Consider the following 14,114-nt stretch of genomic DNA (forward strand, 5'->3'; position numbering starts at 1 on the left):
GTATCGGTCTGGTGGTGGTGGGTGGCGAGTGATTGCTTTTGCATCTTTTTTTTTTTTTCTCCTCTTCTTTCCTTCACCTATTAAACCTTAACCCACGAGTTACCTTGTGTTTTTTCACTGGATCTCCTCTGAGTGGTGAGTGAGCGGCTGTGTGGGTGCTTAGCTGCCAGCCCGGGTCAACCCCACAAGCAGCGCAAAGGCCAGTACTAGACTGCAAGCTACAGCTCTTAAGACTGGCTCAGTGTTGCACTTATTCATTATCCATTCATCGCTGAAGCTCATATAACTCTTCCTACACAGCTGAAATAAAGCCAAACTGGCTCTTGTTTCAAACTTTTTTCCCCCCTCATTTATGTATAAGATTAAGACCGGTGTTCAAGAAGTCAGACAAAAAAAATGTTAGTTTCGACTATGAAATAAATGGAGTATCAAAAATTGTTGACAGCCCATACTTAGCTTTGGTGAAAACATGTTAGCCCCAAACACAATAAAATCAGGAAAATCAGAATGAGAACCAGTACTAATGACAAAAGAATTGTATTATGAGAAATCACACCTTTCTTCCCAGTGACTGCTTTAACAAAAGTTAGAGAAGCAGGGTTTGATGAGTATACTTGCAAAACAAAACAAGACCAAGTTGAGAAGCCTTTGATGTATTCAGTCTTATTTTGCTTTGCAATCAACTTAATAGCTTTGAAGCAGAAAACACACTGTACAATAAAGGACTTCTAATTTTTTAAAAAAAGTGTAAATGTGCCTGCTTGTAATACAAAAATTGGAACATTAACTGTTCCCAAAAACGTATAGCTCTGTTGAAAAGCAGTCATCATTTTCTTCACCAAAAAGTAATATATACCCACAACTCCATAAAAGGAGGGAATCCCAAATTAAGTCTGGGAACTTGGAATCAGGATTTATATGATCAAGAGGACTGCAGTAGGCACCAGCAGGTGTGAAAAAAACCCCAACATCAGCCTTGCTTTTTCATGCTCCTACAAGTCACTTCCTTGCGGCCATTTATTTGTGTTTTCCTTTAAATCTTTAAAAATAACAAAACCGCCACAATTCAATGCCTGTCAAAGTCACAAAACTGGTTCACCTTAGAAGCACTAGACCCATCAGAAATTTCCCTGGGTACTTCTGACGTCCACGGCAAATGATGTAGAGTGGTTGAACTTGCTCCTTTGCTACCTCTGCGGGTTATATTCCTTCTATTCATCCCAATTGGCAAAAAATATTCCAGGGATCATCGATTGATAAGCAGTGCTTTGAGCTGCACATACTTTGGTCTTTACTCTGTTCAGTCAGTAGCCAACGTAAATCAGAAAAACCTGTTCTTTTCCCCACTGTGCTCTACCCAAGTGCCAAAAGAAATTGAGACAATTTCTCTGCGGGAGCAGAGAAACTGGGCAGTGGTGGCAGAGGGAACAAAAATTAAATGGAAGGTCCGCATAGCAATGGGTTCATGTACGTACCAAAAATATTAAAATGCATTAGATCCAGCCAAGAATGCTAGCTTCTATTCATTTGTTCCTCTTCTGAAGTTTGTAAAAGTAGTAGTTTCTTTTTCCGATATTCTTCATTCTCCTGCTCTGCTTCCTCATCTATGGATTTTCTTACACATGCTTTTAGTTCCTCAATTCCTTCTCCAGTATATGTAGATATAGGAATTACATCTTTGAATTCAAGTGTATTTGCAGGAATCATTTCTTCCTGTAGTAAGTGTAAGAAGTCTGAAAAGTCATATTGAAAGGGTTAGTACAAGCCCCAAATAATGTATCACTACAAAGCCCATAAAATCCCATTAAATTTAGAAAATAAACTTTAACAAATTACCGTAAGAAGCGTAACTGCAATTAATATAGAAGTATTATTTGCTTAATTGATCTTTAAAAAAATAGCTAAAGTCTCAGAAGACAAGCACTAACATAGCAGTTATACCATACTTACACCCTCATGAGAAGATTCTATACCCTTCCTTTAAGATCTGTACAAAGAAATTCCAAGTTGTAGAACATGGGAGATGGATGGTTTTAAGCCTTCTTCGTTCTTATACGCTCCAGGAAATAGGAACAAATTTACCCAATGTAATAGCAAAACTGAAGTAAAACCCTGCATAGGCCTGTCTAGAATTTTCATGTGGTTTGGCCAAAGTTACATGATAAATTGTATGTACATCAGTGTCTGTAAGGGGACCTTCAACAGAGGTTATCTGTTATCTGAAATACCTAGACTGGAAATTTACTCTCCCATACCATAGTTGGGAAATATCTTCTGGGATGTCTCTATTTTATTAAAATACTTCCCCAACAGTGAAACCAGCACTACAAATGCATATAAGCAGATCTCTAAATGCACGAGGTGGTTTTAAAACATATGTTCAAATAATAAATTTAATAGCTGACTTCAGTTTCAAACAACTCCTTGCCAACTCCATCAGAGTTACCCCTGATGAAATCTTATTACTACTTTTGTGGAAGGTAATTGTTGAAGGTTAATTTACCTTGAGGATTCTGTAGTTGTTTCATAAGTTCATTCAAGTTATCCTTTGCACAAGGCAAATCCATTTTATTAATGGCAAGAAGTGCGGGCTTTGTTAGAAGTTCCTCTTTGTACTGCTCCAGTTCCTTAAAAGACAAGTAAATTTGCCTTAAGAAGTATTTGTAGTTTACCAAGTGCTACTTCAATTTTACATTTCCTCTCTCATTTAATTGCCTAAATAGTCTTTCATGCCTAGGCAGCTGTGAGATTTACTCAGGTGCTCAAGAGTGATGTATTAAAGCAGTCCGACAAAAGAAATTAATGTTCAGTGATTCAGTGATATTTTTGCTCAAACACAGGTATTTCAGGTAAACAGGCTGGCTGATTCTGAAACAGCCTCCTATAAAAAGAATGACAGTTTTGTTTTTGTTTTTCTGATATCCACAAACACGAAATCAATTTCAGAAAAAGTTCAGATCTATGAAACATATAAGAAAATTCTTTGGAGAGTTTTCTGATTCTTAAGCATTTTTGTAGACTATGGTTAATATCAGAAATAAAATCGCAACCATGAATAAGCTAAAAATAAACAGCAATAGCTGAAATTCAGAAGATTTATCATCTTAAGTCATATAACTAGAGAGAGAACAGCTGCTAAACTTGAAATTACTTAAGATATATTATTTTAATCAGAAGCACTGATAAGAGATGGAAACACTGAATGTCTGCAAAGCTGGGGCCTGTCTCATCTCCATTAGGCTATGCAGTAAGGGCATCAAGGCAGGGATTTAACTATGCCCAGGTATTTCTACTTCCTAAAATGCTACCAGACTAGGGAACTGAAAATGATGGGTCTTTTCACCTTTACTTGACTGTAAGAAACATGCTGCACAGATTAATGAAGGAACGGTTGTGCCCGACATAGAATAGAGCAGTTTTACCTGGACAGTTAAAAATAAAGATTTCATCATTTCGGAGAATCCTAAGCTTGTTAACTGGCCTTATATTATAAATCCAGAAGACACACTAACATTTGAAAGTTCTTGATCAAAACTGAGCCTCTTTCTTGGCTCAACACATAACTACAACTGTCAATTAGGAAGATGAGAACTTACCTTTGTTAGAAGCAATATAGTTTCAAAGGCTGTTCTGAACTGAGTCTTAATAGACAGCTGAAACCCAGAAATATCAACCTGAAAAAGTTACACAAAAACAAGCTTTGTGGTATTAAATTATGTTACAGTATCAAGGTAATCTCCATCAACTACTTTGCAGTAAAATGTCCATGTACATGCCCTCATTCCTGGGCAAATAACAGAGGGCAACTATGCACCAAAGAAACACCATAGACACTGGAAGCAGAAATTGCTTGGTTCTGATACAGTGTTTCTCAAAGGTCTGATTTTTAAACCTCTTTTTTAAGGGGATCTTACAGAAAAAAGAAAGAAAAAAAAAATCACCCCATGCTTTAATTATGCTTGGAACACTTCACTGCTCTAAATTAATTGGCAAATTTTAATGATAAATTCTGTTTAAGGATTTAATTTATCATCAGTTTTTTCAGCATTCCATTCTGAAAAGTGTTACAGCTATATTTATCATAAAATATGCAAATTACAAATGATTTCCTAAATTCCAACTACACTGCAATTAAGACGCATTTTATTTACTGCTCTGCCTTTCATTTCAACAAGCTGTAAATTTTATTTAACTTACAACTAAGAGAAGCTGTTTGGTTCTTTCTACATGTTTGAGAAATTTGTGGCCCATCCCTTTGTTTGCATGTGCACCTTCAATCAGTCCTGGGAGATCAGCTACTGAAATCTAGGAAAACAAAAGTTTCAAACAAAAGATTTCCAACAAGCAAAAATGGTGATATTAAACTATCAACACCTATTATCATTTTATATAAACAAAAGAACCCTGACAAAGGAATGTCAGGAATATCTATTTTGAGAGACTCCTTTTACAACTATGTGTATTCCTTGGAATTGTGTGGGGGATCGGTTCTCCAGCAGTATGCATTGGCTGTTTTGATATATTTAGAATCTATCATCAGAAGCAGAGTTAAAAAAAATGCTACTATTACACAGACATTGTGCTCCTCATGTTCCCTCATCTATTTATTTATAGCTGTCTGCAAAGTAGAAAATAGAGGGTAATAATACCTCGGCAGAGGTCTTGCAAAATTTACCTATTACCTGAGAATAAAAACTCTGTGTAGAATTCAAACTGGCACTGGAAAAGAAAATAAAGTCTGTTCCTTGTGGCTACAGAGGATCATTGTTCCAAATGCAAACCCACTTAACATTGTTCCCCTGAGCATGAGAAGCTCCAAGAATTTGTCTTCTGCTTTTCAACTGAAATGAGATTTTGATTAGTATATCAGCTTCCAATGAGAGAGCCCAGCAAAGACTGCCACAATGGACAGGGATCTTGTAATTTTCTCTGCTGGTTGAGAGGGCTGTACACAGTTGTAAAGGAGAGCTGAGACAAACCGAAAAAGAGCAGAATACTAAAACCCCCAAATATATACTCGTTAACTCACAGAAAGCTAAGACAGATAGCGAAGCAAAGAAGAGCAGAAGTAGGGTCTTCAAATCTATCTAATACCCATTCAGACCGCAACTGGATTCAATTAAACAATGCCCAAAGCCAGCACACAAACAAATTTCCAGTGTACTACCTATTGCAGAAGGGGGCTTTCTGCTATGAGTGAGTTACACTCCCTCTCGTGTGTCATACTAACTTTTAACCATTAATATTTGAAGCCTTGCTTCAGAATTTTCCATCTACAGAGACATGAGATACAGCTCGATGAACCACAGACTTGTAACTAGAAACAGGGAGAGATAACTGAAACAGGGAGAGAATAGAGAGTTAGAACAGAAACATCAACTTCCTGGTGTGATGTGTTTGAGTGCTGTGGTACCATCATCACCTTTTTCCCCCAACTTTAGTTCTCTTCCGAAGACTATTTTTTACGGAGCTCAAACAAACTCATACTCTCTCAAAACAGCACTTGGTTCAGATATTCTGGTAGAAAATGTAAATGCTTTTGCTAGTTTCCATGATCTGGTACTAAGACCTGAACCCAGAATCATACACAAATCCTCTATTTTTGTGTCTTTTCTTTTCCAAGTAGTAATGACAGATGGCACCAGGTAACTTGCATGTATTTTTTTCTTTATAATGTACTAAGATAAAATAAGCAAATTGCTATGTATTTCCTTAAAAACATCAATGTTCTGTAGGAAAAAAAAAAAGATATAATGAGCCAGTCTCCCTTGAGTGATATAGGACAGTCACCTCAATTATTCCTCTTAAGTGCTTACGTTGTTTTGTTTTCAGCAGTTGCAATACCAAGAGCTGAAGTACTTCCTCTTACTCACACATGTTCCCTATGATCACAATCACTAGTTCCTTTGATTTTAGAAAAGAGATATTTTGTCCATATAGTTCCTATATAGCACCCAACACTGTGATACAAAATTCATGAACTGCAGAAACAGCCAACAATAAGGGTCATTAGCTATGACATGAAACAGACTGCAGAAAAGAAAGCCAGGAGTGCAAGTAGTTCTCCTGCTGGAGAAAGATACACCAGTAAGAACAAGAGGTCCTGATTCATGGCAAGTAGTTAGTTTTTTTAAAATAACAATCCTGTTATTTGCAGCACAGCTTTCTAGGATAAGTTACCCTAAACTAGCAGATGAAATGAATATACAAAAAATTTCCCTTAGACGTGTGCACTTCTACTGGGAACCTGACAGAGTAGACTTACTTCCTTTAATACACAGTTTTGTTAAAGGTTGTTAAATGAACATTTCAAGCATCAGCTACTGAATCCCCCTAAGATTATTGCTTCTGAAAGTGAAAAGGGGAGTTTTCTGTCTTTTCACATCTGAGAGGCATGCTTTTCTGGTTAAATCATCTGAAACCCTTTTATCTTGGAAGTGATGAGCCCAGTACTGCATGTATCATACACTTCAAAAACAAATTAAAAGCATATCAAAGAAGATTCAAGCTTGAGGAATCAAAATGTTTGCTGTAACCTTACATGAACTTGGGGTCCAAAATCTGTTAGTAAGAGTCTCATTTAGTGTTGGTTTTCCCCCCAGTGGATACAGTAGAAAGGATTCCACACAATTATCTGACAACCTTACCTGAAGAACCTGGGTGGAATTGGGTTCACAAAAATTAAGGTGGTAGGGCAGTAGCTCCACCAGTCCTCCAGAGCTACAGCCTATCACAAAAGGAACTGGACCCAGGTACCTCACCTCTCAAGTAGTGCACTATTCTGGCTGTTCAGGCAATCACTATCACTTCATACTATTTTAGGTTTTTATTACAAAAAAAAACCCCCAAAAAACCCAAAACACAAAAACCAAACCACAAAAGGAAGTTAGAGCAGCCAACCTAGAAAGCCAGAACAGTAAGTTATGGTAACTGGGTTATATTAACTAAATTCCCTGTCATTCACTACTGCAGATCTGCAGCTATTGGACAAATTTGCCACTGTTTAAAATCCATTCTGAAAATGATTCATTCATTCCAGAGCTCTCTGTATGGCCAACGTGCAGAAAATTTGCCTCCTCTAAATAAAAATAACAGGCTAGTCTCTGAAACAATGATTTTTTAAAGTCCTAAACTTAACAAGAGTATACTGGGACATAGCAATCTCAATTCCATACACAAGCTCACAACTCTTCAGATTATAAAGCAGGATTAGAACCACAGAAAGGAGAAAAGGGAAAATGAGAAGCCATTTAAAGTGACTTGAAATCAGCTCAACGTCGTATTACCGCATCTGGCTATAAAGCTCTCTTATTACTTCATAAAAATAGTACTTTCTCCACAACTCTCATTAAGTCCATGTAATTGCATTTAGATACACACATGAAAAAACCTACAGGTTTCCTTTTTCTTTCTGAAATTATGCTAAGCAACATAACTAATCATTACATACAACTTTAACAAACAACCAGAATGAACTTTCATACCAACCTGCTTATAATCTGCATACATGATCTTTCCTAGTTCAGGCTGTATTGTTGTAACTACAACAAGGGAAAAAAAAAGAGGAGGGGAAGGAAAACAAAACTATTTTTAACATTTAAAAAAAATGTTAATGTTACAAAACATGTAAATGTTGCAGGACTTTCTTCATATTCAAATGAAACTAATGTTCAGTAGCAGAAAAAAAATAAGGCAAATGGAATGTTAAGAATTACTGGAAAAGAAATAAAGAAAAAGCAAAACAAGAGAGAACAAAATTAGACCACTCAGAAAACCAGTGGTTCACCAAATCTTGGCACTGTCTGTAATTCTGTTCCCATCATCCCAAAAAGGCAATAGAGGAGCTAGAGAAGTCTCAGACGCAAAAATGATTATCCAGACTACAGAATAGCTTCCAAATAGGGAAAAACAACAAACGGCAAAGTGAGATAGGACTCTTCCAACTGAGGAAAAATATAAAAAATGTTGTAGAGAATCAGGAGTGGCGCATGAAGGTCAGTAGGAATTATCAGCACTTGTACTCTTGCTTTTTAATTAAAGAATGATCAGACAACTAATCCCAATTTACTGATAGAAAAATAATAAAAATTTTCTGCCCATTTTTCAGTGGACAGATTCAAAACCAAAATCTTACTCTGTTGCGAGAACAGGTGGTAGTTATTTCCAAAGCATACAAGATGTTTAGGCAAAGGAACTTCATGGTGCGTATTCAGTAGACTGAGGATATTACGCACCATGGAGACTCTCAGATGCAATAAAATGGGCTGAGACTAAAATAAATGTTAAATAGACCCTGAATCAACAGGTTGAAGCACTACAACGGTGTACACATGAGAGACTGAGGTGGTTAAAGAAACTGGACACTGAAAGAGCAAGTCTCCCTTTTAAGTGTTTGTTATAATTAAAAATCTCTGTAACGTATTTAGCAGACGACATAGTTATCCCCTATTCTTTATTACAAACCTCCAAACCAAGTCAGAGAAAAGACTTCTTGCTCTCATGAAATATTACTGCTCTAAAAATAAGAGTATGAACTTACATGCATAATTTGCAATCTCAGGTTTGGCATGAGAAATCTTGCTTAACAAGGATGATTTTCCCGCATTTGGAAACCTAGAAGGAAAGTCAGAATTTATACGCTGAGTAAACATATATGTGATTCCTGTAGATTTTATTATCAAATACACTATATTACCTTAATCAAACGCAATGCTATCAACTAATTTTTGCAGACTTATTTACTCAGACTTTTTTAAAAAACAAAACAAAACAAACCACCGAAAACCCAGATCATTATGATTTTTTTTTAATCAAATCTGAATAATTTTTCTAAATCCAACAATGCTTCCCAAGGATGCAGACAGGAGAGGTACGTAAATACACGAGTAATAGATTTAAGGGAAATCTTTCAAAGTCAGTCAGATAGAAACACAGCATAAGCATCCAGGTCTACTTGAATTCAGTCTTCACACGCTATAGCTGATTTTGTAAATTACGTTTACATTCTAAACACCTGTCATGCAAATGCATCTTATCAGTTGGATTTACAGTCTTTCCATATAGAAATCATGGTTAATGAAATTCTACAATTTAAGTACCGATGGTATCTATGCCACAGTTTAGCTAACGTAGCAAAGCATATGTAAACTCTATAAGTACATCTGTATGGGGGAGAGGGGTGACGAGTGAGAGAGACTTTGTGTATATAGACACACACATGTACAGTTTGTGTATGTTTTTAAGGCAACAAAGTTGTATAAGGGATCCTGAAATTGGGACTAAACTGCTTTGTTACCAAATAAACCAAAAAGAATACCAGTGAAACCCTAGGAGCTGGCCTGTGCAGTCCTGACGGTCGTAACCTTTTCCCTTTACAAGGGATAGCTATACCTGCATACTACAACAAAAACATTCCGTAAGAGATATGGTAGCTTTTAAAAAAGCTTCTTCACAGAATGCATCTACCCACTGAAATGGAAACCTAAGTTAAAACTGAAATTATAACACATGCTTATTTTAAAGATTAATCTGAGCTGTGAAAGACACCATAGCCTTGGATCCACGTCAAACTTGAAGCTAAAGCTGACACCAGAGGATAGGCTCTAGTCCTTACTCATAGCACTGCTCCACACGGGAGACCACACAGGGCTTGTGTTCCAGTCAAATTTACAGACAGTTATTCAGCACGTTTCAGTGAAACAGTGATCAAAGAACACTGTGTCTACAAGCAACTGAATGTTGGTCACAAGATACAAAGGCACATGTCGCACAGAAAACCATATACTCTTCACTTGAATACATGCAGAATCATGACCTGTTAACAGGGACAACTAATAAGAACACGAGCCAATGGAAAAGACGACAAGTATTACATTAAGGGGCTTTATAAACGGGCTGTATACAGGACTTTCTTAAAAAAGAAAGAGACATAATGACTCGTTATAACAGGAGAACTATTGAGGGTAGTTTTAATGCACGCTGATGTTGAAAGGTGCCTTAAAGACATTCCGGTAGGTTACTCTGGTCATCTCCTCAAGTGAGTATTTTATTTCCACTGAGGTACAATACGCTCTTTGAAGTTTAAATTGCAACCTACACTACACATCACAGCCTGTACCCAAACCTGATGGGGCTTTCTCAAGCCTATATGTTTTTTAGCTGATCTAATAGCAAACCACTTGCAAATCTACTGAAGTAAAAATAACAAACACAAAGAGATCAAAGTACAACCACAAACTATCAGAGGCTGATTCATACCCTCAACAAGAAAATAATATGCTCCTCTAATTAATTGATAATGAATCTTTTCATCTATTTTAAAGGGAAACTGTCAGCTAAATTACAAGCGAAAATGCAAGATTAAAGAAGCACTGGTGTCATAAAACTCCTATATTTTGACAAACTCTAAAACAAGAAAAAATTCTCTATCGTGTAATTATTGAAGACCACTTGAAAATTGTACAACTTTAGATAAATCTGATATTAACAGAATTATTTCTAATTAATTCTAATATTCTAATAAAAGAGAATAATGTAGGTAGAAAACCATGCTGTCTTCAAGTTTCCATTCTTTAATGGTATATACCAGTTAGACTATTTCCACCTCAAACCACTTGTCATTTTATGTTTCCTATGGTTTTTATTAATAAGGACCATGGGGTGGGCCGTGGGGGTAGCAGATGCTGAGCAGACTAATACTTTTACAATTGTCGTTTGTTAAAAGCTTTCTCCAAATAAAAATGTATTTATCTGCATTGTTATAAAGCAGCAATATTGAAATGCAAGTCCTCTAGTTTGTAATTACTGCCTTCCAATGTTCCAAGCTTTTTATTTGGGAGAGTAGGCTTCGTAGCCTTTGAAACTCTCTTTAAAACTATTACTGAAAGAATCCACTTGTGCCAGTACCATAAAGTCGAAGATACAATATGGATAGTGTTCTTGGCTCTGTTTTACACCTCCTACTTCATAAATATTAGTTAACAGTATTTTGATAATCACTGCAACTGCTAAATTCAATTATATTAATAATTGTATATTACCCTGATTCATGAAGCCCTTCACCCACAAAAGCATAACCAATACTTTCCAAATTTTAAAATTAATTTCAATAGGTTTAAACTCTGATTTTTGCAAACTGCAAGTAATTTAAGTGGCAATGCAAATGTACGGTAACGCTCATCCTCTAAACTCTCAAATTTGTTTGAAATCCCATTTGAAGTTTACTACTTTGTTTTCTAATATAAGTTCTCAAACTACAGTACTTACCCAACTAAGCCAACATCCGCTATAAGTTTCAAATCAAGATGAACAATTCGCCTCTGACCTTTGCAAGGCATGAAGTTTGTGGCCAAAGAGCCTCCAAGACCTCCGCGAGCTGCTAGGAATCTCTCTCCTGCTGCATTAAGCTCTCCTGAAAATAAATTCACTAGTGAAAAAGCACAATCCCCTGCAGTAGTTCAGTTGTGATTTTCCACTTAAATGTATCTTCAATGAAGACATAATTTTCTGTACGCTTCCTTGCCAAGAACTGTGCACTCAGGGTCATGGTATTTTTCCTTCTTTGGAAACAAAGTATGGCTTCCAGCCTTTAACACTTGTTTGCAAGGGCAATTTTCTTTCTGCTGCATATAGTGATACAAACTAACTACTGCTAATTTCTGGAAGGGGTCCTTGCTTTTCCAACAATTTCTACAGTGTATTTTTTGTCAACTCTTTGTCCAAACAAAGGAAAACACACACATACTTTGGGAGATGTGTAACCTTAAAACACCCTAGTGCTAGAAGTCTGCTAGATGCTATCAACAAATATGAGAGTATCTACTAGAGACATTAAAACAAAGCGAAAGTTCTTACCAATCTGCTTGCCACCATCACAAAGAACTGAAATTCCCAGAGGCACATGAACTTCACAATCTTTTCCTTTTTCACCTTTTAGTGCTTTAACACTGGGAAAAATCAAACCAGGCTTAGTAACTTAAGCTGACATTTTGCTTTCTAGAAAAGATTATAAAACCACTTCCATCAAACAAGCTCTTACCTGCTGTTGGCTCCTGTTCCAGCTACAAATCGCTTCTGGGGATATCTGTCCCTAATGCTCTTTAAGGTAGTTCTTTCTTGGGCGATGAACCAGACATCACCACCTTTTCCTCCTTCCCCACCTAGACGAGGATAACCCATTCCACCAGTTCCTCCTCTCACATAGACCCGTAAATCGTCTACGAAGTTGCCATACTAACAAAACAACAGTTTCATATCAATATTACATTGTTTATATTTCGTTTTGTAGAAATGTGAGTAAAACTGCTCGGATAGAACTTTTCTCTGGCGGCAATAATTAAAGTTCAGAAAACAGACATGCAACCCTCCAAAGTGTTTTTTAGTGAGAGAAACGTTTGACGTTTCTTCCCCGGCTGCGCTACCTCACGGCACGCCCGCCCGCCTGCAGAGCCCCAGGCAGGGGGACGGGGAGAGGCCCTGCTTCTGCGCCGGGCCCCGGCGCCCACGGAGACACGCGTGCCACCGTCGCGGCGCCTGACCGCGCACCCTGCCCGGCAGCGCGCCTGCGCCCCGGCACGTACAGGCCTCCTGCGAGCAGGCTGCTTCGCAGAGACGGGGCCTGGGGACTGCAGGCGGGGACGTGCCTGCAAACGGCCGGGGGCCGCGGGTCAGCCCGGGGGAAGGGAAGCGGGCCTTCGCCTGGGACGTGCCCGCGGAGCGGCCCGCCAGCCCGCGCCGGAAAGGCCGCGGGGCCGGGAGCGGGACCGCGGCTCCCCGCCTGCCCTTCCCGCCGCCCGAGCCCTGCCTGCGTGGGGCTGCACGCACGCAGGGCCCGTCCCCCGCTGCTCCCCGGGCCGGGCGCACTGACCTGCCGCAGCGCCGCCCTCCCGCACCGCACCATGGCGGCAGCCGCCGCCTCTGCCCGGGCCCGGCCTGCGGCGGCGGGAGAGGAGGGGCAGGGCGGGCCGGGGCGGTGGCAGCGGCCCCTGAGGCGCGGGGTGGGCGGGGCCCTGCCCCAGGGGGCCGTGCGGAGAGGACAGGGTAAGAGGGTGGGCGGGGCCGGCGCCCGCGCCCCAGCGGCCTGGCTGCCGGCGCGGGGAGCGCAGAGGGACGCAAACCAGCGGCCCAGCTCCCGTATTGCCGGCGGCCGCGGCGGGGCGGGGCGGGGCGGGACCGTGTCCCACGCAGGTGCGAAAGCGCGGCCCTTCCCGCCCCCGGGCGCGCGGGGCGGTGGCGGTTCCTCGCCGTCGTCCCGCTGCGGCCTGGCGAGGCCGTTCCCGCGGGGCCGGTCTCCCCGGAGCCCCCGGCTCGGCAAGGGACAGGCCTGGTTTAGCTGCAACGTGTCAGCTCCTCGCTCCGGGCCTCGCTGCCGTCTCAAGCCGAGAGGCGCTAAGGCTTTTCGGCAGGGGTGCGGGCAGGGATGCCTGAGGGGAGAGCAAGGCCCCGGCTACCGTAGCTGCGAGATTTCGGGCAAGACCCGCAGTCTCCAGCAGCGCGGTCTGGAAGCTGTACGCCCGTTAGATACAGCCTGTCCTGTTGGCTTTGCCCGTGCAGTCGGACCCTTTAAAGCCTGTTGGTCATATTGCTAATCTGCTCTCCCTCAAGAAATTGGGGCCTGACCTTTCAATGAGGCCAGTTTCCAGGATAAGGGTGACCGTGTTGAAAGTGCATGGCTTCAATAGGGCTTATAGTGCTTTGCATTTCTTAAATAGTCACAAATGAGAAATTATTTTGCAAATCATGACATTAGAAAGGTCAGAAGGGTAAAATTGTGAAAAAATGCCCCCAAGTTAGTTCTTTCACAAGTCTATTTTGTAGGTACGTATTTTTGAGACCGTATGAGCATATTTTCAGTGGTTTTTTTTTTAAAGCATAAATCCTCATGAAAAAGTAAACACTCTTCTATTCCTTGTTACAGCCTTTATACAAGGTTACTCATTCTCAGTTGCAGTTGTTGGCTACCTGAGGAGAATCATTACCATTTACAGTAATTTAATACTAAAAAGTACTAAGTTCAACAATGGATTTTATCTTACATAATAAAAAAACAATTTAGAAAACAGTGTTGTGCCATATACATGCTAAATGGCCCAACAGAACATTTAAGCAGAATCCAG

At 39.9% G+C, this 14,114-nt stretch overlaps 1 protein-coding gene across 2 annotated transcripts; it reads right to left on the minus strand.

Moving 5' to 3' along the window:
• Positions 1-518: 518 nt before the first annotated feature.
• On the minus strand, positions 519-13,008 carry GTPBP10 (GTP binding protein 10). Of its 2 annotated transcripts, none has more exons than XM_075143815.1 (10): positions 12,866-13,008; positions 12,038-12,231; positions 11,854-11,945; positions 11,266-11,410; positions 8,540-8,613; positions 7,489-7,541; positions 4,198-4,305; positions 3,597-3,674; positions 2,504-2,627; positions 519-1,713 (listed from the first exon to the last, which is right to left on the minus strand). In XM_075143815.1, exons 1-10 carry the CDS (start codon positions 12,896-12,898, stop codon positions 1,685-1,687), a joined length of 930 nt encoding a protein of 309 aa, XP_074999916.1. In that variant the 5' UTR covers positions 12,899-13,008; the 3' UTR covers positions 519-1,684. The 2 variants fall into 2 exon arrangements, with proteins under 2 accessions (XP_074999916.1, XP_074999917.1); XM_075143816.1 differs by having other exon boundaries at positions 519-1,733; positions 12,866-12,973.
• Positions 13,009-14,114: the final 1,106 nt, after the last annotated feature.

This window comes from Calonectris borealis, chromosome 2, assembly GCF_964195595.1.
Source record: "Calonectris borealis chromosome 2, bCalBor7.hap1.2, whole genome shotgun sequence".
In the NCBI taxonomy this organism is placed as follows: Eukaryota; Metazoa; Chordata; class Aves; order Procellariiformes; family Procellariidae; genus Calonectris; species Calonectris borealis.

Coding starts and splice junctions, on each gene's coding strand:
- GTPBP10 (XM_075143816.1), bottom strand. CDS start 12,898: ATGGTGCGGTGCGGGAGGGCGGCGCTGCGGCAG. Junction 11,411..11,853: donor TGATGGTGGCAAGCAGATTG/GTAAGAACTTTC, acceptor ATTTATTTTCAG/GAGAGCTTAATGCAGCAGGA. Junction 8,614..11,265: donor GCGGATGTTGGCTTAGTTGG/GTAAGTACTGTA, acceptor CTTTCCTTCTAG/GTTTCCAAATGCGGGAAAAT.